At 40.7% G+C, this 25,573-nt stretch overlaps 1 protein-coding gene across 1 annotated transcript in view; it reads left to right on the forward strand.

Annotated features, from left to right (window-relative positions):
• The first annotated feature begins 572 nt into the window (after positions 1–572).
• Positions 573–25,573, forward strand: part of STAC (SH3 and cysteine rich domain) — a 564,997-nt gene continuing 539,996 nt past the window's right edge. Inside the window, exon 1 of the mRNA XM_040433343.1 lies at positions 573–680. Coding sequence (XP_040289277.1) covers positions 573–680 — 108 coding nt within the window. The remainder of the gene's footprint in view (positions 681–25,573) is intronic.

Genomic DNA, 25,573 nt, shown 5'->3' on the forward strand with positions numbered 1-25,573 from the left:
GGGATTCCTCCCTTAGGTCTATGATGATGATTTTTTTTTTAAACTCAGAAGAGCTCACAATGTTTAAGCAATACGATAAATGCTTTTAAGCCATCTGCTCGCCTATTCAGCATGTATTCCTTGTGCAGTAGTAAGAAGGCAGCAGCACATGCCTATACAAGCTATCCTAAGCTGTCTGAAAGTGAGCTCCTCCTTCTCATGCCTCATGTGTAAGCAGCCCAGGCTTTCTGCTTCAGCTCACTTCTATCCTGATCACCAGGGCTGACAGCCACACTTCCATGTCCCATACCTCTAGGCGTTTTTACTATAAAGGGAGAACACAATTCATCCACACGCTGCACAGCCCTGCAAAAGCAATTCTAGTCAAAACACAACTTGCCTGGAAGAAGGGACGTATAGACTGGATATTAGAAGGAAATCTGCAGGATGATAAACCCAGCCAATACATTCAACTAATCTTGAGGACATGTGCACACAGGAGACAAACAGTAGCAGCCAGTGGTCAACGAGCTGCTATTTACTCCTCTTTAATTAAAGGTGACATACTTAATAGCCGGTACGTCCTAGAGAGAATGATTCCTCCAAGCAGCGCCATGGGAGACAGCGTGGAAAAGGAATATGAACTTGGAAACACTGAACAGCCTCACTCTCCAGCTTCCACCAGTAGCCAAGAATCAAAGGTATTTCCCTTTGTCTTTGGACTAGGAACTATAGTCACCCTACAGGTTACTACTCTAAGAGCAGATTATGGGAAAGGTGACAGCTAGTGTGCAAGATTCTGTGTATGTGATAATGATTTTCTTTATAACTGCCTTAAAAATTCCACACACAGGTATCCTCATTCATTGAATGTTTTGCAGGTTGATAATGCACTGCCTATGGGATGTTCCTCTTTGCAGCAACTTTCACTATTATTTTACTGTATTGCTATATCAGCAATTCCCTAATTAATATAGTGTTATTGTCATAATCCTTCCTTTAGAATTCTGAAATTCTGATTATAAACCAAGGGGACTTAGGAAAAGAAAATTTCCCAGTTCTACCCTTCAAACGCTGGCAGCAGAATTCCGGTGCTGTTTATGACAGCCTGTATTTAGAAAATCTGTATCGCCCAAGAGATGTCTTGATGCTTATCAGAACACCTTATAAACGGTGCCTGTATTCTACTCATATCGCAAGCAAAGAATAGGAACCCTGCAGATTATTCGTGCAGTTGACACCACAGGTGCATTTCCAATATTGGTATTTTAAAGGGAACCTGTCACCATGAAAATGCTAATTCATGTGCACGCAGCATGTTAAAGGGCAGGAGGAGCTGAGCTGATTGATATATGGTTTATGGGGAAAGATTCAGTGTAACTTGTATTTCATTCATTTATATTCCTGCTCATTCTGGGTTCTGAAGTCAAGGAGGCAGTCCTATCAGTGATTGACAGCCTTCCCTCTATGACTGTGTATACAGAGACAGCTGTCAATCACTGATAGGACCGCCTCCTTGACTTCAAAGCCCAGAATGAGCAGGAATATAAATGTATAAATTACAAGTTATACTGAATCTTTCTCCATAAACTATATATCAATCTGCTCAGCTCCTTCTCATCTATAACATGCTGCCTGAAGCTCAAATATCATGTTCAATGTGACGGGTTCCCTTTGAAGGTGTGTTTGTTCACATGTAAATATAGAAATATAAAAAAAGAGAGGATTAAGGTACAATTGGAGTTCTCTGGTCTTGAAGGCGGACCAGGCAACACAAAAAGAGTACCTGAAGTAGAGGCTAACAGAGGCGCCAAGGGGTGGAGGTGAGATTTCTGATAAGTAGTGTATATAGGAGTTATGCTCGTTTCCAACTATAGAATGGGGTAGGCCGCACAAGTGTTTCGGTGGGTCAAGGGTATCCTTGCCCACTGTGGAGAGATAGAGGTGGTGTAGAAAGGAACCAAAAAGGGAGAACCCTTCGCACCCGTTAAAAAGAAAAGGAAAACACGTAATAGGCACCAAATCCCTTAGTCACTGGACGTGATGAGAATTCGAATCTGTTTTCAGTTATATGTATAAAATAAGTATAAAATAAAAAGACCTTCACCTAGGTCTGATAATAGAGCCAAAGATTTAAGAGTATCAACACAACCTTGTAATGGTGATGTCGACAGATGATGGTTATGAAATAAGGATAATAAAATCAAATGCACTCACTTCACGGGGGAAGGGGGGGCAGTCACCAGGATCAATTCAAAAAAACCCTGGGACTACTTTTCCCCCCGGCCAGGATCACATGCAGAAATGTGGATAATTGAGCAACGCCTACACAAGTGGCTTCTGGTCAATCATTTTAATAGTACGTGGCTCAACGCGTTTCGAGGGTCTAAAGCCCTCTTCTTCAGGAGTGCTTGGAACAAGTTTCTAGGACCAGTCTGGAATGTTTGTTCACATGTGGCAGATTTATGGCAGAAATTTATCTGACTGCTCCATAAATCAGCAGAAATTCATGTAGATGCTGCAGAACATACATAACCCATTTAGATGCAGTGGCGTAACTACCGGGGAAGAAGCTGCTTCGGGGCCCGGGCTGCCAAGGGGGCCCGGCACCCCGGCAGCGTGTGTGACAGTTTATTTTCAAGTTAGTTAAATATCGATTCTTGTCTTAATGTTCAGGGCCCCTTCACAGTAGCAGCAGCTGACCAGGCACCCTCGCTAATGTGATCTAATCTTACTGTCTCCTAAAGTCTCCTGATGTGTCTGGGATACAACCTCCAATGTATCAGTGGCAAAGCATTTACCCTCACAGCCATAAAGGCTGCATTGCAACTGATTGAAAAAATATGAGACTTCTACTGTTATAGCTGGCTAAGTGTACATCTATACACATGACAGCTGCCCCAACACACCCAGCACTGCTATATCTCTATATGACAGCTGTCCCAACACACTCAGCTCTGCTATATCTCTATATATGAGCAGCTGTCATGTGTATAGATGTACACTTAGCCAGCTATAACAGTAGAAGTCTCATATTTTTTCAGTCAGCAGCAACGCAGCTCTTACGGTCTTGTGGTTAGGTGCTTTGCCTCTGATACAGAAGGTCCTGGGTTTGAATCCCAGCAGAAACTTTTCTGAAATACAAGCACTGACTCCATATATGGATATACAGGGCGGGACACAGGAAGAGGCTGCATCGCATCGCTGACATGGAGGTAAGTAGAAGTGTTTATTATTTTTTTTAAATACCCGACTGTTACTGCCATGGGGGGAGCGGGAGGCACTTGATACTGGCACATGGGGGGAGGGGGGGTTGGCACCTGATACTGGCACCTGGGGGGTTGGCACCTGATACTGGCACATGGGGGGAGAGAGGCACCTGATACTGGCACATGGGGGGGAGAGGGGTTGGCACCTGATACTGGCACCTGGGGGGGGGTTGGCACCTGATACTGGCACATGGGGGGGAGAGAGGCACCTGATACTGGCACATGGAGGGGGAGGGAGAGAGGCACTTGATACTGGCACTTTTTTTGTGGGGGGGGGGAGATGGCACTATGATACTGGGACATGGGGGGAGGAGAGAGGCACTTGATACTGACACCTGGGGGAGGGGGGGTTGGCACCTGATACTGGCACATGGGGGGGGAGAGAGGCACCTGATACTGGCACCTGGGGGGGAGGGGGGTTGGCACCTGATACTGGCACATGGGGGGGGAGAGAGGCACTTGATACTGACACCTGGGGGGAGGGGGGGTTGGCACCTGATACTGGCACATGGGGGGGAGAGAGGCACCTGATACTGGCACCTGGGGGGGAGGGGGGTTGGCACCTGATACTGGCACATGGGGGGGTGGCACTATGATACTGGGACATGGGGGGAGGAGAGAGGCACTTGATACTGGCATGGGGGGGGTTGGCACTTGATACTGGCACATGGGTGGGTTTGGCACTATAATACTGGCACATGGGGGGGAGAGGCACTTGATACTGCCACTTTTTTTGGGGGGGAGATGGCACTATGATACTGGGACATGGGGGGGAGAGAGGCACTTGATACTGGCACATGAGGGGGTTTGGCACTATGATGCTGGCACATGGGGGGTGGGAAGGAGAGAGGCACTTGATACTGGCACATTGGGGGGGAGATGGCACTATGATACTGGGACATGTGGGGGGGAGGAGAGAGGCACTTGATACTGGCACATTGGGGGGGGGAGATGGCACTATGATACTGGGACATGTGGGGGGGAGGAGAGAGGCACTTGATACTGGCACATGATGGGGGGCATCTATGGGGACACTTACTGGCACATTATTGGGGGGCATTATGGGGGACACTATACCGGCAGCCTATCATAGGCCGGACACTGAGGGGCATCTACTGGGGCACTATATATGGGGCATTTTATACTGGTACATTATGGGGGGCACTAGCAGAAAGGGGGGAGAGAATTTACTGGGGGCACTATATAGCGGTATTTTATACTGGGACATTATGGGGGCACTATGGGGACATAAGCTCAACTGGGTGCATTACAAGGGGGTATTTTTGCACTGTCACATTATAAGGAGAATTATTACTACTGGAGGGGGGGCATTATAGTGGGCTTTATTACTCCCCCATGGTATGACCCCCTAGTAGCAGCACCAGCCTCTCCCTGCTCTGCTATCCCTCTGCCCCTTCTCCAAATCCTTATAATGAAATCTTTCTCATTAGGATAAAGCACAACATCAGCTCCGCCGAGCCCCCGGCCAAAGTGTGGAAGTGGCGTCCGAGATCCCCAAGGGCCGAGCCAAGTAATTGTAAGTTTTCATGTGAAATATGTTTATGTTATACACATATAGCATCCACTGTGCCACACAATATACAGTATACCTCTACACTGTGCCACACAATATACAGTATACCGCTACATTGTGCCCCACAATATACAATATACCTCTACACTGTGCCAAAGGAGTGGGGTTTACACAGGAGGAGGGAGGTGCGAAGCGCGCTGGAGTGGCCCTTACAAATATTTGCTGTGGGGCCCAGTCACTTCTAGTTACGCCCCTGTTTAGATGCATGGAATAGATTTTCAGTCACTGAAACGTCAGCAACAATTCTACCACGTGTGAACACGTTCTTTTTTTTTTTTTATAACTTTCTTTATTTGGATGCAAAAGGCAGATAGCATACATTTTAGAAATGACATTGTATGCAGTATACCATTATGCCACCGGCATATCACATCATGTACATCCTTTTATAGAACCTAAACCATATTTGCATATGATTACATTTGAAAATGATATTTATGTCAGTTCTTATATCCCTCCCCCAACTTTAACACGCTCTTAAACATGCATTTTACTAATATAGCTAATGCTGATTTTAGCAGGGGATCACTATACAAAACAGTACACATGCTGTACACACCGATTTGTATTTTATGAAAGCAAAATGAAAAAAATTAAGTATTTGTATGAAAAATCTGGTGCCCATTCAATGAAACATAAGAGCATGCTTTCCCTATTTTGGAGACATAATTTGGAATTTCAGGTTATCCAATTACTCTGGATAGAGCTTTGAAACAAAGTGCATGTAGGCATGCGTAATGCAAGGTGAAGGGCTGGCATGGAATGTTCTGTATGCCAGTGATGTCTACGAGCAGCTTCCATGCGTAGTAATGGAGTGCTGTTATCCCAGGAACCTTGACCTGCTGCGTGGTCTTGATGCTGTGTGTTGATTCTTACTAGTCAGGTGCAAATGTTCATGTTTATGCTATTCAAGCAGTACATTAACAGTAACAGTTCTGGGTACTAATGGGGCAGTGGAAACATTTTGGAACAAAATCAAGTTCTGCAGAGGAAGTATAAACATTGCCTACTTTTTCAATAACTATTTCAAGTAATGATGCGTTCAAGGAAGGACTGAACTGTGGACCTACTGTTAAGTGTAAGCATGAGGAAGACTGGTAAATAAGACTCTGAAAGTGATAAAAGCCCATTTAAAGAGGACCTTTCACCACTCCGGACATGTTTGTTTTAATAGCTTCATGCATTCCCCATGTAATACCAATTCTGGAGCATCTATTCTTATGGCTCTATGTTGTGCCGTTCCTTTATTATTCCTGCTAGAAGTTCTGAGTGAATTACTATTAGCCTTCAGTAAGGGTACAAAGGGGTGGTAACCAGTTAGGGGTGTGTCCCTGCATGGACTCACTCTATCCAATCAGTGCTGCCATTTTCAGACTGCACAGGTACACACCCCCAACTGGTTACCACCCCTCTGTACCTGACAGCTAATAGCAATTCATTCATAACTTCTAGCAGGAATAATAAAGGAATGGCACAACACAGAGTCATATGAATAGAGGCTCCAGAACTGCTATTACATGGGAAATGCATGAAGCTATAAAAACAGACATGTCAGGAGTGGTGAAAGGTCCTCTTTAAGGGTCTATTCACACGTCCGATTTTTCTTTCCTGATCTGTTCCGTTTTTTCAGGAACAGATCTGGACCAGATCTGGACCCATTCATTTTCAATGGGTCCTGGAAAAAAACGGACAGCTCAATGTCTGATTTTTTCCAGGACCCATTGAAAATGAATGGGTCCAGATCTGGTCCAGATCTGTTCCTGAAAAAACGGAACAGATCAGGAAAGAAAAAACGGACGTGTGAATGGACCCTAAGTCTCTTCAGCACTCACCTTCAATTTAAACTGGTTGTGCCAAGATTTAAACTTATCCTTTATCCACAGGATTGATGACAAGTGACTGACACCCACCTATGACGAGAACTATCTCCCTTTATATAAATGGAGCAGAGGTCAAGGATGCACACTGCTGTTCTGTTTGTCACAAGTACAGCACTCGACTTTCACTAGTATTCCCATAGAGATGATTGAAGTTCCAGCAACACGTTCAACCACTGCTCCATTTATATGAGGGGGGGGGGGGCACAGGATAACCATTCTCATGATTTGTGGGGTGCCAGTAGTCAGACACATATCCCCTATCCTGTGAATAGGGGATACGTCTAAATGTTGACACAGCCCCTAAAGTATCTCTCATACACACAATCCACTTAGATGTATGTTTCTACTAAGAACCGCTTTAAAATAACTTCCATGAATATTGATGCAGGTACTAGCATAACTTGTCATCAATAAATATACTTTTTAAGCAACTACGTAATTAGAAAAAACTGTGGGCGCCAATTTTATGGGGGTTTACGTGACATAAATCTGTCTGATATAACTAGTCACCTATTTTACAGATGTCCAGGAGGACAGGTACAGCAGAGGGTTTACATGCTGCTCATCTAGGACAATGAAGGAGAAAAGGACACTGTTTGTATTCATCATCAATAGATCTACTGACATAATCTGATCATGCAGTCAACTCTAATAACTGCAAGATAAACCAAATTCTTCCCAAAGTTGATGTCTGAGATGAATTATCTTGGACACAGTTGTATCTTATATTAAAGGGTTGTCCCAAAATGTAATTTTATTATTGCTGGGATCCCTACAATCACTAGAATGGGAATCCCAAGTCCTGTACCTTCTCACTTCACTCCATCCAAACTTTCCTACATTGTGGTCATGACTTTCAGTCATGCGCCCTGCCACTATATTCAGTGTCCATGGGGCTGACAGAAACATCCAAAAACTGTACTTGATTGTCACTGTCAGTCCAATAGACTTTGTATGGAGTGACATGTGCATGCTCAACCTCCATTCAAGTTCCCTTCACTGCAATCACATACGGCGGGCACCCTAGTAATCAGACATTTTTCTTTTATCCAATGGATAGGCGATAATAACTGCCCATTGTGGGACAACCCCTTTAAGCAATAAAACCTCTTTAAGGATATTAACACATTTTATACTTCATGGCAACATAACAAATCAGATTGCAGCCACATTCAATTTTATAAATTAATTCCGAGGCATTTATTAATTTTTGTATTGCATTTGTTTCTTATCTTGCAAGTAAAAGTGCACATACTGTACTGTAAGTTACTTTTTCTACATCAATAGAAAGGCCATGGAATTTATGGATAGCTGTTGAGCATGCGGTAGTAGAAGGTTGTACAGTATGAGATAGTAAATAAATTGTCTACTTTGGAAATACTTTTTTGTTAGAAAGGTCTCCTAAAATAAGCTGATTGTGTGTTTTTTTTTAAGTCCAGCAATCAGTTATAATCTATACGGGAGCTCAGCAGTAAGTGAGCATTTAAACTGTGGTACTACCAGAAGAGATGGGATGCATTATACAGTTTCCATGGCATACCTGAGCCACAAATTAAAATAACTATCTGGAGTTATTTTTATATCAATACAGAAAACACTGCTGTGTCATTTTTACCCCTTTACTCAGCCTTCTGAAGCTTTGGTCTTTCACTTTCTGAGGGCATTCAGCAGCTCATGTGACCATAAAACACCGACCCCTCCGAGGAGGGCATTGCAGTCGGTTCTTGCTAACCTTACCCCTCATTAGCGAAGCTCTGTTCTCCTGTCTTCCTCACCTGCATGTACGGTATCTCTCTAAGGGTGAGCTCACACATTGCATTTTTTCCACAATCTAATAGGATGGGTATTTGTTTGTGAATTTCTGTGCAGATTCCATCTCCATTGAACTGAAAAGAGACATTCAGCTACAGGAAATCCACAGCAAAACTTTATTTGTGTTCAGTTCCGCTGCAGAATTAATATTCCTTAGCAGAATATAACACAAGTATTGACATTGTCTTTATGTTGTAGATTTTACAAATAGCACTATGATCTCTAATGACCCCCTTTCCCCCCCCCCTAATTTCCTTCTCCACTGTTCTAGAGAGAGATGTAGCTATATACATCCATGAATTCAGGAGGAATAGGGTCTGGGCCATTTTGCTTGTTTCATTATGAGATCACTACGCCTGCAATCAGAAGAGCAACATTTTTATTACATGTACTGTATTTTTCAATAATATTTCATTTAAAATGCCCTGTTAATCAAATATTAATATTTTTGATGGGATAACCCCTTTAAATCAGAACTCTCTATTATAGTATTTTAAAATGAGAAGTAGTTATTTCTCAGGAACCCAAAGTTCTATGCTTAGGCAGAATATTAGCTTGTCTGTGCATAAAAATGAACTTTTTATAATGTTGTAATTAAGACCTCATTTATAAAGAGGAGAGCATGGATCTCAGAAAGTATGAAACTGAATGTCCTTTTCCATAAATGGTCACTAACTTTTCACATAACTTTACATAAATCGATATTACAAGCGACTTCAAGAAACTTGGTAATATGTGTTATCAGTGAGAAATGTCTAGTTCTCAGCTGTTTATCCCCCAGCTAATTGCTTTTCACTTTGAAAAATGCCTTTATCCCACCCAAGATGGACCAGCTCCACTGGAGGATCATATTACACATTTCAATGCTAGTCTAGAGGAGAGGGAGGAGGAGTGAGCAGGAGCACACACAGACAAGCAGACTGCTGCAGCTTTGTGGGCTAAGATATAAATACCTAAGTGCTTTATTCACAAAAATACAGGTCTGTACTTCTCTGTAATGCCCTCTGTGATCCTAGGCTGCTTCTGCATGCATAAGAGAAGGTTATGAAGCAGATTCTCCTCTACCTTCTGTGTGCAAAGAATGGCAGATACTCTCGACCTACCATGTCTGAAAGAAATTGAAGCTAGACATTCAGGATGCACAGGGGAAAACTACTGAAAAATACCAGATACAAGTGATGTAATGGCCACAAATAGTCATTTCTCATGTACTCACTCTGTAGTTTTGATTAATGCAAAGTTTGTTGAAAGTTAGTGACCCTTTAGCAAAGAAAAGGTTTACCGCAGAGTGTGGTGTGTACAGTAGTATGCCTGCAGGTTAGCGGAGAAAGCATCGCTGATAAAGTACTGCTACTTAATTGAGCTGGAAAGTTAAGGGTTAGAGGTAGAGAAGTTTGATTTAGATGAGTTGTGATTACCTGATGGGTAGAAAAGCTTTTTAAAGAGCTAAAAATAGAGTCAAGCGTTTTTGATTTTTTTTTCATGCTAATAGCTTTACAAAGCAGAAGCAGGTAGCTTAAACCATCTGCTTGGCTTGAACTTTCCAATATTGCTTCTTTTTAATATCACTTTGCCTACAGCAACATACTGTAGAAGGGAAGTATATTGTATTCTTCCCAGCTTACAATAATGGACAAGGATGTTTTCCTTTCCTGAAATGCAGCATTGTTTGTATAAGTACATCTATGTCACCACTCAGTATAATCTATTGACCAGTGGAAAATGAAATTTGCAATTAAAATCAGGTTAGAGATGATTTAGTTATGTGACTCATAGCTCTAGTAATACTTGTAATTGAATTTTTCCACTCAGCAGATCAAAGCTGGAAGGTTCCTGGTCGATGGTCCATTTTATTTGTCATGTACAGTGAATGATGCCCCTTTGTTCTATAATAGTGGCTGATAAGGAAGACATTGTAAACTTCTTATCTCCTGTGCTAAGGTCTGGTAGGCCATAATATTCTATGTGCTTGGAACCAGATACAATATAAATACCCCTTTATACAGGACGACAATTGGGGCAATTATCGATAAGGAGCATTCCTGTGTAATTGGCCTGTGTAAAGGTTCCACCGATTATGCGATTAAAGAGCAAAAGCTCTATCATCTGGTGAATGCATTGTTGATGCGGACACTGAAATCATTGTTTACTGCTGCTCAGAATTAATGAGCCTGTATGGGAACTAACAATTGTATGGTCATCACTTGTTCCCATGCAGAGAAGATGATTGCTACATATAAATGCAGCTTTCAACTCCTCTAATGAGCAGGCAATTATTGGGAATGAAAAGTTCATTCCCAATAATGGCCTGCTCAGTAGGCCATTGTAAATGTGCCTTAATGCGGCTTATATAGGCAGACTAAAGGCTGATGATTTGCTGGTATTGTGCTGTATCTTTGCATACAAAGTGTCACTTTGGTCGTAATTCATGAACGTGCCTATCATAGAGAATTTTATTAAAGGACATCCTCAGAGGTCAGTAAATTCTAAGCCCAGGACTCCATGCGCAGCTGCGCTTAGCGTAGCAGAGTTAGAAAACTTAGCAGCGCTAGTATTGCGGGCCGGCGCTGGGGGGCCCCCTGTAAGAGCCGCATTCAAGGGGCTCGCGAGCCACGGTTTTCCGACCACTGGTTTAGAGTAAAAAAAATGAAAAGATAAAAATAAAATAGTAATCTTTTATATTTTGTAGCGAATTATATTCTCAGCCATGCGTTCCAAGCTGGAACGCATGGGGAAAAAAAACACTGATATTTACCTGGTCGTACTAAGCCACAGAAAAACCCCAAAACTAATCAAAATTATTTTAAAAAGGGGGGATTTGTATATATAAGAGATCTTTTATAAATAGAGTTTTTGAATTACTTAAAAACAGGCAACAGGGGCTGGAAGTAGTTTATGCGTTCCAGTTTGGAACGCATCGGAATATGCATTCCAGTGTATAACGCACAGAAATATCCAATGGAAGTGGCACACTGTGAGACACTGTGAGTCATTACTTTCCTACTGATATTTGAACGGTGTTCATTCATCCTCTCACGTAGGGTCTGGGTAGTGCATCCCACATAGAGGAGATTGGAAGGAGACCGTAATAAATATATAACACTGGTAGTCCCACAATCTATTCTACATTTGATTTTACTGATTTCTTTATTATCAGGGATTATAATTTTCTTCACGTTACGGGGATCATGGTGCAACATTTGCACCTACTAATTTTGCACTGAAAAACTCCTAGGATTTTATTACTAATATTAAAAGGAGGAGTAATCCTTGCAGTCAGGTTCAATTTGGGACAAGAGGGTGCTATGAGATTCTTCAGGGTTTTGGCTCTACGGAAAATGATGATAGGAGCTCGCGCATAGATTTCCCTAAAATCGGGTCTTTTAATAAAACTGACCAATGTTTTGCTATAGTTTGCTATAGTTTTTCTGATGGTATGTTTGGAGCTAAACCTGGTAATTAAACTGCATTGATGTGTTCCTTTTGATAATTCCATTTTTGGTTTGTTCTCAGCATTAGCCTGGTGTGCTAGACTCTGTCTTTGAGTAACTTTCAAGATTCTTTTAGTAGATTCTTTTAGGAGTCTTGTCAGGTACCCTTTATCCCTAAATATGTTGTTCAGAGTACTCAATTGTTCACTTAAAGGAATTAGAAACAGTACCTGAGACTGGGCTGCAATACCACACTCAGTCCATGGATAAGAGTTACCTGTAATATACAGAAGTCCATGGGGCTATACTTTGCCTCTGTATGCCCATGATATCATATGGAGGCATACAGAATTTGCCTCTGTCAGATTCTTTTGCATCATTCTTCATGTACTATAGCACTCTTTATTACGAAGGTTATGTGCAGTACAATGCTGTGTGTAGGCACGGTACAGTAGTACACAAAGTTTATATAGCTTTATATTAAAGAGTCATAAGGACTTTATGTCCTCCTGTTCTGTGTATGACACCAAAAGCTGAATTAAAAGTGCAATTTGTTTACTGCTCAATTTTCTTGTTTTGTTTTTTAATTTTTGTAAAACATTTCCAAAGTGTACATAAAATAATATACAACAGATCAGTGATTCATTTTTGGATACAGTCTAGACTAGGACCCAAAGATGGAAGAGATGATGTCCACCATGAGGTCCTTATTTCTGTGATTTCATCTATGAACTTTCTCATAGGTGTTACTTAAACAGAAATGAATGAGATCTCTCAATTTATCAGTTTTAATTATTATTTTAGACAAAAATGCAAACTAGCTGATAAAATCAGGCAATGGTGTAGACAGTGGCTTGCTTACTTTATTTGGATCCAGTAAAGTAACAGATCTTGGCTTAATTGCTGTAAATAGTTCCAATTTAAATGTAATCTTCTTGGATTAGTTATGTTTTAATAGCTGATTACAATTAAAATTATTTTATGTTGTAACTACGATAGTTTGGGCTACATTCAGCTTTGCATTTGATTTTACATGTTTTAATATTTGCAGGTATGTTCCTGTTTCTCTACTAGGCATAACAGGAATGACCTATGCATTGACTTAAATTATGTTGTCAATATGAGAACAAATCTTACTAACAGTCGGTTTATGGGCTTCTTTATATTTGTGCTTTCTGAGAAAGCAATTAAGATGCAAATAAGGTGTATCTATTTAACCTTTGATTTAATGGCTTAAGAGGCACTGAGACCTGACAATGTCTATCATTTTGTACTGAGGTCTAGTGATCCTTTATTAAATCTACTGAAATCTTTCAAAATAGAAAATATTTTCTACATATAAATATAATAATCTTGTAAGTATTTAACCCATTTGCTTTTTATAAACCTGTGTATTCTGCTAGAAAGAATGGTCTCTTCAATCGTGAGTATTATGAAATAAAACTACACTACAGGTGAAACTCGAAAAATTAGAATATTGTGCAAAGTTCATTTATTTCAGTAATGCAACTTAAAATGTGAAACTAGCATATGAGATAGACTCATTACATGCAAAGCGAGATATTTCAAGCCTTTATATGTTATAATTTGGATGATTATGGCTTACCGCTTATGAAAACCCCAAAGTCACAATTTTGAGGTACCCTATGCTCAGGGGATATGGATTAATTAGCTGACTAGAGTGTGACACTTTGAGCCTAGAATATTGAACCTTTTCACAAAATTCTAATTTTAAGCTGCATTAATGCAATTCCTTTTAATTTGCATTACTGAAATAAATGGACTTTTGCACGATATTCTAATTTTTCTAGTTTCACCTGTATATATTTTTTCATTGCTATTTTAGAGTTCTACAGTATATAGAATATACCTCTTTGTTGGAAGAATACCCTGATTATAAGCTAACGTGTCTGCTACTGAAGTTGGCCATACACATGATATGTCTGGCAACGGCTTATCTTCTGAACAAAAGGATCCAATGTTGAAATTCAATGTGCCCGATCTTTATCATCTCTGACATCAGCAGTTGGGGACAGTTGAGAGTCCAGCATATACATTAGATGCCCGATTTTGGTTGGTTAAGCTAATAAACATCTAATTTGCATGGCCAGCTTAAGGCTGACCAAACACATACCTATCAACAGAAAACTGGGCTGATAGATTTATAACCCGATCTCCCTCTATACACAGCTCGTTAGAGCATACGTATGTTGTCAATGGGGTGAGGGGAGAAAGTGGCTGCCAGACACCTATTATGGGCTTATCTCTTTGAGAACAAAAGGATTGGACAATTTGATAGCCAACAACTCAATTATTATCCAGTAGCAGTAGCAGTCTGGACTGGACTTTCGCTGAATTAAATTTTTCTCTAGTCATCTGACTATCTTTCTCGATAAGATAAAATAATAATATAACAGAATTAAATACCGGTGGCTTATGCTTCAGTCAGCAAAATCAGATTTGCATAATCAACATGAGGTCAAGGACTTCATGGAGGTAAGATATTGATTCTAATTTGCATGATTGAAGCTACTAGGTATGATTGAATTGCCTAGGGAGAGGTATTAAAACAACATTTCATGTGGCAGACACTCCTCCACTTCTATTCAAGTTTGGTTTCTCCAATTTGACATAAGTAGTTGCTTTTACTTTTGTACCTTCGGAACCAAAGCCAAGTTCAGTTCCAAGTTTTAAAGTGGTTTTCCATTTTTAAAATCAAGTACCATAGTTATTCAACGAAGTCTCGCGCAACTTCGCAAATAACTAACTTCGCCTCATCGGAGGCCATACATTTTAATGCTGTACGAAGACGGATCTCCATACAGCATTAATCCAAATTTTGAGCGAAGCGACTTTGGATGTAGCATCTGAAGCCCACTTCGCTCATCACTAGCCATCATAGTCTGATACCGTAGGTGCAGGTCCTACCTCTGAGACCCGCACCTATCTCCAGAATGGGCCCCCAAAAGTGATAGCACATCGCGAGTGCACTCGGCTATTTTGGCAGTCCTATAAAAATAAGTAGAAGATACCCGCACGTGCATGGCTGTTTTCTGCTCACTTTGGAACGAGCACCTATCTGACATTGGAGGCATATCATAGAGATATGCCACCAATGTCTAACATGAAACAACCCCTTTAAGATGGAGGTACACAACTGAGTAGAGACCGCAGGGACAATATGCTAGTGTAGTTGTTGTGTTGCTTACCCAATGTACAAGTCTGGACTGGACTGCATGCACAATATTATTCTTCTTGTGTTTTGGCTTTGGGTCTTTTGTGTGAACTCAGTGTGTTGCTAGGTCTAAATCAGACAGGGTTGCAATCTTTTTTAAACATTCTTCAGAGTTTTTCAGACACCTCAATTATATACAGAAAAAACTAATTCTTCTGTCTCGCCCTGCTTTGCACATTCACTGGCAATCTAGGGATCCTTTCCTCTTTTATCAGTTTTAACAAAGGCCCAGTCTGGATATCTGTAAGTTTAAAATGCCCCTCTCAGGTGTCTGAATTCCTTTGTCTTAGCCTCTGAGCTGGTTGAGATCTTCTCTTCTCAGTGGAGTAGGGTTCTGATGAGCCCCAGTTTGTGATCCATAGGATGGTGGGAGTCAAACAGCTGGTACAGTTCCGTATGTGTGGGTTTCCTGTAGATTCCTGTTTTCAGCCTTCCTCCCTCTCTGACTGTTACCTAGCAGTGCAAGAAAGCCAATGTGTTGTTCTGTAAATCTTCCATTGAAAACCTTTAATTTCTGAATTTTAACCCAATTATCATCCACCAGTGACTGGATGCAATTCCTAGGAAGGTGTTTAGGACTTTTCATTCCACTTCCTCTCTCAGTGTACAGGTTAACCACAATGGATGAAACTGGCAATCCCATGACACAGCCATATTTATGCACAACGAAGAAAAACCGGCACTCCAATTTTCTTTGCTCAAAAGGATTTATTGGTCACTACATGAGTGACCAATAAATCCTTTTGAGCAAAGAAAATTGGAGTGCCGGTTTTTCATCGTTGTGCAGACTTTGGGATTACATCCGCAAGACCGAGTACCCGCCGACTAACGCGCAGTGCTGCCTGACCTCACCATACATACAGCCATATTTCTGTCTGAAGAACTTATCCTTGTACTTAAAATAGGTGTTCATCAGGCATAGGTCCAGCAAGGAATACACTTGATCTGAATTAAGGTTTGTTCTCTTGCTGAGGGTGTTGTCTTGTGTTAACCTTGTACACACCGTTTGGAGTGCCTCTGTGGTGGGTATGTGTGTGAAAAGGAATGTGACATTGTAGGATACCATTGTATCCTCTGTATCATGAATCAAGATTTGGATTTTAGATGTGAAGTCCTGGGTGTTGATTATGATAAAAAGATTATGCTAATTTAAGCACATCACCAGAATTTAATGCCAAAGATTTATTGTATAAATCATTCTAAATGAGATAGCCAGTCGGATGACTATCAAAATATTTTAAAGAGAAAATACCAGTTGCTCTGACTTATTCTTACTGATATACCATGACCTGGATGAATGAGAACCTTCACAGGCTTATCCAGTATCATTACCCTTTAAGGAGGTTGCCTGGTTTAGACAATCTGGTCCTGCAGCAAAAAATATCACAGTCATCATGCACATGACCGCAGCATCTACTGCAGTCACGGTGATGATGGTGATGATCAATGGTGATGTGTACATGTATGTGAGGTGACCACTAAGGCCAGTGATTGGCTGCATTCATGTCACATAAACAATGTAAGTGACATCATTGCTGCAAGACCTACTTCTCTTAAGCAGATAACTATTTTCAAAGGCCAGAAGTGTAAATGATGGGAGATGCTGATGGTAGATCAGGCAATACTGTAGCCAAGAAATCTGTACAACACCCAAAGCATTTTAGGTAACATCACCATCCAGGCTGACATCTGGGAGTAGATCTGGAGGCATACCTTATCCAAACTATTGCTGATTGAATCTTCTGTCTTTATTATATTATTTTCTGATATTTTCCACAATTATGCTACTCTTACAACCACGGTTAATAGTCTTGAAGGTATATATCTGTTCCACTTAGGTGCTTAGGTATAGTTGATATGAAGCTTGTTTCCCTTTATCTTGTAAGGCTCTTGAATCCTTTGAAACGGATGACGTTCAGTCTGTATATTCGGAGTAAATAGAATTGATGGATAGTAGACAAAGCTCAGCTTTCCCTTTCAGGGATATTTATAGCTTGTGTACTCACTTCCTTTTGCATCACAAATGTATTTTCCCCTCTGTGTGCTGCACATCAAGGGGCTATGTCATCTATTAAGTGGATTCATTAGACAATAATGATTTCCTATTCTGCTTTAGCAAGGCTGGTAACTCCACGCAGTTTTATTAAATTGACAGTGACAGTGTGATCGAATCTCCATAGAACAATCTACACCTGAATGAGAGAGAAATCCTCTTCCTTTGATGTTTTCTGGGATTGCTATGGTAACCCTTATGATGTCAGAGGGAGAGAATCCGCAGAGTTAGTGTATAAGCTGAACGGATGGATTCTATGGACTGATACCTATGTACTGATACAAAGCATAAGTAATCTGAAGGAACAGCTGCAGGCTTCCAGTCATATACTAAGATTGGGTTAAGATAAATTTTGCTTTGGGTTTTCTTTACCAACAGTTATTTATATGAAATCCAAACGACTATGTATTAACAACTGCATTCCCATTAATATTATAATTGTAACTCAACATTAATGTGCATACAACTAATAAACTGGTTGAGAATTTTTTTTTATTGTAGCATGTACAGTATGCGTACTAAGCCATAATGCGCAAAAAAACTACAGTTACATTTTTTTCTCTATCAGTTTACTAGTTGTATGCACATTAATATATTTTAGATTGATGGTATTATTTGATATTGTAACATTTATGATTGGAATAACTGATTTAGCATGTGCTTCTGATATACCTATCATCCTCCGTACAAAGCACCAGCAGCGGAATTATTGAGTTCTGCTATTCCTGCTTAGTGAGGTTCGTGATGTTAATGGCAGTTTGTTTGACTCCGCTGTTATCACCCATGCAGTGTTACATATGCGTAAACATACTGGATGAAGAAAATAATACAGAATAATAAAGAAAAAGGGAACTTTTTTTTAAGAGGGACACCTAAAGGCGGAATTTGATTGCTATGACATTCCATATCATTAAACTCTATAGTGTTTCAATATCTGAGATCTCCTGGGCACCCACTGCCCAAGTGAATAGGACTATGCTGTAGTTCCCTGCACAGCAGGTGACTGAGAGTGTCACCTTGAAGGTAAAAACCTTGAAAGAAATGGAGCTCTAAAAAAGTTCTGCAGCACCTTAAATTTGATTACTGCTTGAGGTTTTGACAGTTGGATCACCACAGGTCAACAGATAATGGCATGTTCTAGAAATATGCTATAATTTGTAACAGTGGAAATATCCAATCAACCTGTCCATGCATATTAGATTTAAAGGAGCCTTCAGAAGTTTTGACCATGCAAAACCACTGACAGTGCTAGGAAGGGGCCAGGGGTAGCAGTACAAACATATATTTTGTAGAGCTTTTATTATCAAGAGTAGTGAGAATATGGACTTACCGTATATACTCGAGTATAAGACGAGCTTTTTGGCACATATTTTTGTGCTCAAAAAGCCCCCTCGTCTTATACTCGAGTCTAGGTCTGTATTATGGCAACTTACATTGCCCGGATCCTTAGACACGCCCATCTCATTAGTATTCACTTGGCGCAATGTGATCCCGGCGAGCGAGGGTGTCGGGCGCATGCGCAGGATCTCCGAATGTCGGCGACAGGAAAATACCGCCCAGCGAAGTGAATACTAATGAGATGGGCGTGTCTAAGGATCCGGCAGTTGGGACGCGGCTGGGCACAAATGCGGCACAAAAAACGCCCCTTGGGCAGAAAGGACAGGTGATTATAAAGATTATTTTTAACGTTTTACAATGAGCACAGGGATAATACTTATATGAATTGGAAACTTATTATAAGACCTAGGGGGGCATATAAAGAGCTAATTATGCTCAGAAGGCCTGTCAGTGTCCCTTTAAGCTCCCAGTGTAAATCTCGCGAGATTTACACTGGGAGCAGACCGTGAGATTTACACCGGCAGTAAGTACCGGCCCCTGCACAGCCTCCCCTCCCTGTATTTAATGCAGAGTGTGTGTGTATATAATGCACACACTCTGCATTAAATACAGGGAGTCAGAGTCAGACTCCCATCAATCTGAGTCACCCTCTTGCAGATGTGTGTATATAATGTAGAGTGTGTGCATTATATACACATACACTCTGCATTATAGCTGCATTTCCCACCCTAGTCTTATACTCGAGTCAATAATTTTTCCCATTTTTTTGGGGTAAAATTAGGGGCCTCGGCTTATATTCGGGTCGGCTTATACTCGAGTATATACAGTATTTTCTGCCAGTTTCTACTCCTGGAAGAGCCCTAGAGGTGGTATTTCACTGTGAAGTGCTCTCTGTTCTCTTCAATGAACTGGTTCACAACCCTTCCCCTCTTCTTTGAGTGACAGTTGTAGTAGTCCCTTGGTTGGATGCTACAGCTATCCCTCAAAGCGAAGCATTTCAGAAAGAAGCTGCACACTGCAGAGAGCACTTCACAATGAAGCTCTGCCTCATGGGCACTAGCAGGAGCAGAAGAGCACTTCACAATGAAGCTCTGCCTCATGGGCACTAGCAGGAGCAGAATGTGGCAGATTTTGGATTCATCAGTGATTCCAAGTTTAGGAAAAACATGCCTCATTTTAAAGATATGTGTTTCTTGGGATGAGATTTTTTGAAGCGTTCTTAACCCGTTCGATACCAACGACGTACATGTAGAGCGCTGGAGTGATTTGTAAACATAGCGCAGGCTCGCACGTGCAGCGGGCGCCATGGCCGGCAGATCTCTGCTGTAAAACTTGTTTCAAACAGCAGAGACCTGAGGCTAATTACCGTGACTGACAATAATGCTGATGCATTATTAAATGCTTTAGATGCCGTGACCAAGTGAGATCACGGCACCAAAATGCACAAAGACCTGGAAGCTCGCACTTCCGGGCTTCCTACCGTTGCCCCATGTGGCAAATTGGGGCAGCGGTAGTTGGCGAGGCTGAAAGTGTTCATGCTGCAATTCTTATTTTGGCCACCAGATGGCAGGCCAGGATAAGAAATTAGCAATATTGTTTAAATGGCATTTAAAAAATCCCTGATAGAACCAAATTAAACATTTTAAAAACATAATTTATAGTCTTATATTTGAGCCACAAAATCATCACAATTTTTAAAAAAATATATATAAAAAATGTAAAAGTTTAATTCACCTCCCTTTCTGTATAATGAAAAAGAAATTAATAAATAACAATAAATATAAACATCATGGGTATCACCGTGACTGAAAACGCCAATAGTATTGAAATAGGAAAAAAAAATTCAATACGGCAAATGTCGTAACTGAAAAAAAGGGTCAAAATGGCCAATTTGCCATTTTTTTTTATTGCTTCTCTTATCCAAAAAAATGCAATAAAATGTGATCAAAAAGTCAAACACTCCAAAATTGTATCAATAAAAACTATAGATTGTTCCGGAAAAAATGAGCCCCTAAACAGCTCAGTAGACATAAGTATAAAAAAAGTTATGGGGGTCAGAATATGGTGATGTAAATAAAAAAAATTATAATCAAAGTTTAAATTAATTATTACACTATTTAGACATAAAGAACCTATACATATGGGGTATCGTTGTAATCGTACTGACCCAGAGAATAAAGGGCATGGGTCAATTTTGCCATAAACAAAACTCTGTGGGAATAAAACCCATAAAACAGTGAAGGAATTGCGTTTTTTTCCAATTCCACTCCATAATTAATGGTGGCATTAGAAGGTAAAACCTATCCTGCAAAAAAGAAGCCCTCATACAGGTATGTGACCGGAAATATAAAAAAGTTGGAAAATAGGGAAGAAAAATAAAAATGCAAAACCAAAAAAACCTCCGGTATCCTAAGGGTTGAAGGGGTTTTGCCATCACATACAATGGGGGCATATCGCTAGGATATGCCCCCATTGTCTGATAGGTCCACCTACAACGAGAATGGAGCTGGAAAATTCATGGAGGGCGCACTGCGCATGCTCAGCCGCCCTCCATTCATTTCAATGGGGCCGCCGAAAATAGCCGAGCGCTGGCTTGGCTATTTCCGTCTTCCCCATAGAAATGAATGGGAGCAGGTGCCGTGCGTGCACGGTGCTCTCCCATTCACTTGTATGGGAGCAGCGGGGGAGCAGCGTTTGGTGGTGGACGTACCCCTTAGCGATATGCCCCCATTGTATGTGATGGAAATACCCCTTTAATATCTACAAAATTGTGCACTTGGAATACTGAAGGATGTAAATTATTGAGAACTGTTTACTCACCATTAATTTTACTGTATATGGAAATGCACATACACCAGTTTATTTTTATCCCTTTTATTATGTGGTCAGATGAAGGGAATTAATCATACAAATAAAATGTACCTTGTGTTACTGAGAGTCATCTGTGGTGCTGTTCTAAGCAGCAGGTACTAATCTATGTTTAGGTGAAAGGCAGAATAATATCACAATATAAGCATAACAAGCCAGAAATGTCACATGTAAAATATTCATACATGCTAAGAATTTCAATGTCATGTCTTGCTTTTACAAAGGATCAGTTCTTAAGTATTCCACTGTGCTGTAGTTATTCTAGATCTTTTGTATGTCTAAGAAATGCTTACATCTATAGGTCAGAGGTATACATCCTGAGTACTCTCTGTACACTTTTGTCATATACATATGCTACTTTATTTTCATGCAATGGTAATGTGTGTCTGTATATATATATATATATATATATATATATATATATAAAATAAAATAAATATATATATATATATATATATATATACAGTACAGACCAAAAGTTTGGACACACCTTCTCATTCAAAGACTATGAAAATTGTAGATTCACACTGAAGGCATCAAAACTATGAATTAACACATGTGGAATTATATACATAACAAACAAGTGTGAAACAACTGAAAATATGTCATATTCTAGGTTCTTCAAAGTAGCCACCTTTTGCTTTGATTACTGATTTGCACACTCTTGGCATTCTCTTGATGAGCTTCAAGAGGTAGTCCCCTGAAATGGTTTTCACTTCACAGGTGTGCCCTGTCAGGTTTAATAAGTGGGATTTCTTGCCTTATAAATGGGGTTGGGACCATCAGTGGTGTTGAGGAGAAGTCAGGTGGCTACACAGCTGATAGTCCTACTGAATAGACTGTTAGGCCTCTTTCACACGGGCGTTGCGGGAAAATGTGCGGGTGCGTTGCGGGAACACCCGCGATTTTTCTGCGCGAGTGCAAAACATTGTAATGCGTTTTGCACGCGCGTGAGAAAAATCGCGCATGTTTGGTACCCAAACCCGAACTTCTTCACAGAAGTTCGGGCTTGGGATCGGTGTTCTGTAAATAGTATTATTTTCCCTTATAACATGGTTATAAGGGAAAATAATAGCATTCTGAATACAGAATGCAAAGTAAAATAGCGCTGGAGGGGTTAAAAAAAAGGAAAAAAATATTTAACTCACCTTAGTCCACTTGATAGCGCAGTCGGCATCTGCTTCTGTCTCCTTTCTTTAGGACCTGGGTAAAGGACCTGTGATGACGTCACTCCGGTCATCACATGGTACGTGACATGATCTTTTACCATGGTGAATCACCATGGTAAAAGATCATGTGACGTACCATGTGATGACCGGAGTGATGTCATCAAAGGTCCTGTAACTGTATTTAATGCTCAACATAGGTCCTTCAACAAAGGAGACACAAGGAGATGCCGGGCTACGCGAGCAAGTGGATTAAGGTGAGTTAAATGATTTTTTATTTTTTTTTAAACCCTCCAGCGCTGTTTTACTATGCATTCTGTATTCAGAATGCTATTATTTTCCCTTATAACCATGTTATAAGGGAAAATAATAATGATCGGGTCTCCATCCCGATCGTCTCCTAGCAACCGTGCGTGAAAATCGCACCGCATCCGCACTTGCTTGCGGATGCTTGCGATTTTCACGCAACCCCATTCACTTCTAAGGGGCCTGCGTTGCGTGAAAAACGCACAAAGAGGAGCATGCTGCGATTTTCACGCAACGCACAAGTGATGCGTGAAAATCACCGCTCGTGTGCACAGCTCCATAGAAATGAATGGGTCAGTATTCAGTGCGGGTGCAATGCGTTCACCTCCCGCATCGCATCCGTGCGGAATACTCGCCCGTGTGAAAGGGGCCTTAGAATTTGTATTATTGCAAGAAAAAAAACAGCTAAGTAAAAAAAAACGAGTGGCCATCTTTACTTTAAGAAATGAAGGTCAGTCAGTCAGCCGAAAAATTGGGAAAACTTTGAAGGTAAGGGCTATTTGACCATGAAGGAGAGTGATGGGGTGCTGCGCCAGATGACCTGGCCTCTACAGTCACCGGACCTGAACCTAATCGAGATGGTTTGGGGTGACTGCAGAGTGAAGGCAAAAGTGCTAAGCATCTCTGGGAACTCCTTCAAGACTGTTGGAAGACCATTTCAGGGGACTACCTCTTGAAGCTCATCAAGAGAATGCCAAGAGTGTGCAAAGCAGTAATCAAAGCAAAAGGTGGCTACTTTGAAGAACCTAGAATATGACATATTTTCAGTTGTTTCACACTTGTTTGTTATGTATAGAATTCCACATGTGTTAATTCATAGTTTTGATGCCTTCATAGTCATGAAAATAAAGAAAACTTTTTGAATGAGAAGGTGTGTCCAAACTTTTGGTCTGTACTGTATATATATATAACCATAGTCTGCTGCACTTCCCTAAAAAGACAGGGAAATACATATATAATCTAGAAATCTGCAGCAGACTTCTAGTAGTCATCCATTTACACAGATTTACAGTATACGTAAATTTGTTATTACAGTTGCAAGAAAAATTATGTGAACCCTTTGGAATGATATGGATTTCTGCATAAATTGGTCATAAAATGTGATCTGATCTTCATCTAAGTCACAACAATAGACAATCACAGTCTGCTTAAACTAATAACACACAAAGAATTAAATGTTACCATGTTTTTATTGAACACACCATGTAAACATTCACAGTGCAGGTGGAAAAAGTATGTGAACCCCTAGACTAATGACATCTCCAAGAGCTTATTGGAGTGAGGTGTCAGCCAACTGGAGTCCAATCAATGAGATGAGATTGGAGGTGTTGGTTACAGCTGCCCTGCCCTATAAAAAACACACACCAGTTCTGGGTTTGCTTTTCACAAGAAGCATTGCCTGATGTTAATGATGCCTCGCACAAAAGAGCTCTCAGAAGATCTACGATTAAGAATTGTTGACTTGCATAAAGCTGGAAAGGGTATCTCCAAAAGCCTTGCTGTTCATCAGTCCACGGTAAGACAAATTGTCTATAAATGGAGAAAGTTCAGCACTGCTGCTACTCTCCCTTGGAGTGGCCGTCCTGTAAAGATGACTGCAAGAGAATAGCGCAGACTGCTCAATGAGGTGAAGAAGAATCCTAGAGTGTCAGCTAAAGACTTACAAAAGTATCTGGCATATGCTAACATCCCTGTTAGCGAATCTATGATACGTAAAACACTAAACAAGAATTCATGGGAGGATACCACAGAGGAAGCCACTGCTGTCCAAAAAAAACATTGATGCACGTTTACAGTTTGCACAAGAGCACCTGGATGTTCCACAGCAGTACTGGCAAAATATTCTGTGGACAGATGAAACCAAAGTTGAGTTGTTTGGAAGAAACACACAACACTATGTGTGGAGAAAAAGAGGCACAGCCCACCAACATCAAAACCTCATCCCAACTGTGAAGTATGGTGGTGGGGGCATCATGGTTTGGGGCTGCTTTGCTGCATCAGGGCCTGGATGGATTACTATCATCGAAGGAAAAATGAATTCCCAAGTTTATCAAGACATTTTGTAGGAGAACTTAAGGCCATTTGTCCACCAGCTGAAGCTCAACAGAAGATGGGTGTTGCAACAGGACAACAACCCAAAGCATAGAAGTAAATCCCAACAGAATGGCTTAAACAGAAGAAAATATGCCTTCTGGAGTGGCCCAGTCAGAGTCCTGACCTCAACCCGATTGAGATGCTGTGGCGTGACCTCAAGAAAGCGATTCACATCAGACATCCCAAGAATATTGCTGAACTGAAACAGTTCTGTAAAGAGGAATGGTCAAGAATTACTCCTGACCGTTGTGCACGTCTGATCTGCAACTACAGGAAAGATTTGGTTGAAGTTATTGCTGCCAAAGGATGTTCAACCAGTTATTAAATCCAAGGGTTCACATACTTTTTCCACCTGCACTCTGAAAATTTACATGGTGTGTTCAATAAAAACATAATAACATTTAATTATTTGTGTGTTATTAGTTTAAGCAGACTGTGATTGTCTATTGTTGTGACTTAGACTAAGATCAGATCACATTTTATGACCAATTTGTGCAGAAATCCATATCATTCCAAAGGGTTCACATACTTTTTCTTGCAACTGTACA

Source organism: Bufo bufo, chromosome 5, assembly GCF_905171765.1.
Source record: "Bufo bufo chromosome 5, aBufBuf1.1, whole genome shotgun sequence".
Taxonomy (NCBI): Eukaryota; Metazoa; Chordata; class Amphibia; order Anura; family Bufonidae; genus Bufo; species Bufo bufo.